Source organism: Macadamia integrifolia, unplaced genomic scaffold, assembly GCF_013358625.1.
Source record: "Macadamia integrifolia cultivar HAES 741 unplaced genomic scaffold, SCU_Mint_v3 scaffold2978, whole genome shotgun sequence".
Taxonomy (NCBI): domain Eukaryota; kingdom Viridiplantae; phylum Streptophyta; class Magnoliopsida; order Proteales; family Proteaceae; genus Macadamia; species Macadamia integrifolia.
Genome location: NW_024869106.1, coordinates 21,159 through 22,642, shown reverse-complemented (window position 1 = coordinate 22,642; position 1,484 = coordinate 21,159). Strand labels below are relative to the sequence as shown.

At 32.3% G+C, this 1,484-nt stretch overlaps 1 protein-coding gene across 1 annotated transcript in view; it reads right to left on the bottom strand.

Annotated features, from left to right (window-relative positions):
* Positions 1–676: 676 nt before the first annotated feature.
* LOC122067568 overlaps positions 677–1,484 on the bottom strand; it is a 5,835-nt gene continuing 5,027 nt past the window's right edge. Inside the window, exon 3 of the mRNA XM_042631398.1 lies at positions 677–858. Within this exon, the coding sequence (XP_042487332.1) occupies positions 677–858 (182 nt within the window). The remainder of the gene's footprint in view (positions 859–1,484) is intronic.

The following is a 1,484-nucleotide window of genomic DNA, read 5'->3' as shown; positions in this document are numbered from 1 at the left end:
TATTACAAGGAATATCAACAAGATTGGTTTAAAAACATACTAGGATAGAATCATTATCCTTCTTTTCGAACCAAGTCTTACGTTTCTGACAGTCTTTCTGAAGGTGTCCTACTTTCTTACAAAATAAACACTTCAACTTGTCAGTTTTCTTTTCCTTGTCATCCGATTTTGGATTGGAGGCTTTTTTTGATGCATTGTTCTTTTTAAAATTTTCTCTCTTCCTTTTATTCTGGTTGGATACAAAATTGACCTCCTAGCCTCCCTCGTCATTCAATTTTCTTTCCTTTTGGACGCACACACTCTGAAGTTCATTCAGAGTCCACTTATCTTTATTTGTATTGTAATGGATCTTGAATGCTCCAAAACGATGAGGAAGTGAAGTCAGAATGATTTGAACAAGGGAACCTTCATTCATTATCAATTCGAGGGGTTTTAGTTGTGCACAGATACTTGCCATTTCAGAGATATGGTCCCTTATCCCATTAGTACCAGTATACTTCATTGTTACTATTTTGGTCATTAAAGTCCCAGCCAAAGATTTATCAGCAGTAGCAAAACGGTTCTCTACATTGATTAGGTATTCCTTTGCATTTTTAAAAGTTGGTATGGAGCTTTTGATAGTCTTGCTAATCGTCTTCTTGATATATAAAAGGTAAAGACGGTTGGAACACTCCCACTAATTATGTAATGTAACCTCATCATCAGTGCTCTCATCAGTAAGAGCAGCAAGTTTCTCATTACGCAAGGCATAACCATGATCCATGGTAGCAAGGTAATAAATAAGTTCTTCATGCCAGTCATTAAAGTTTGATCCATTCAGAAGTAGCACGTTATTCGAATTAGGGATAAGTGTTGAACCTATGAATAAGAGTAAATAATACATGCATATCAATCATCGTGCTTTGAGTTTCAGTAATAGAATATTAAAATTCTAGAAAAGTAACCTATTACATCATTACAATCTATCCTTTGGGATCTAGATGGTAACATGCTAATGGTTCACTTTACATTAGATGGAAGACATTATTAGGGTAAAATATTTAAGTCATCAAAATGGTCAAATAAGATATATACCTGTGGATATTCTCATTTCATTTAACTATTAAATTATCATATATAGATCAATGTAGTCAATCAAGAATGTATACATGCGGATATTCCCATTATATCTTGACCATTACATAACGATTATCATAAGACCCTAAAGTTTGAAATTTAAATTGAATGTGTGATACGATTATGTTTAAGGCCAACATATATAATTATTGTGATCAAGAAAAATGTGTACCTAAGGATACTCCATTCAACTTAATCACATAATCATTGATGCCCCAAACGCATTTAAATTTGAGAATTATACACTTTCAATTTAAATTTAACATATATTGTCATCCAAGCATCATAGGTGTTCTAAAATAATGCATAAAGACATAGACAACATCTATTTCTATCTATTTCTACCATAAAAGTATTCTAAAAAATCA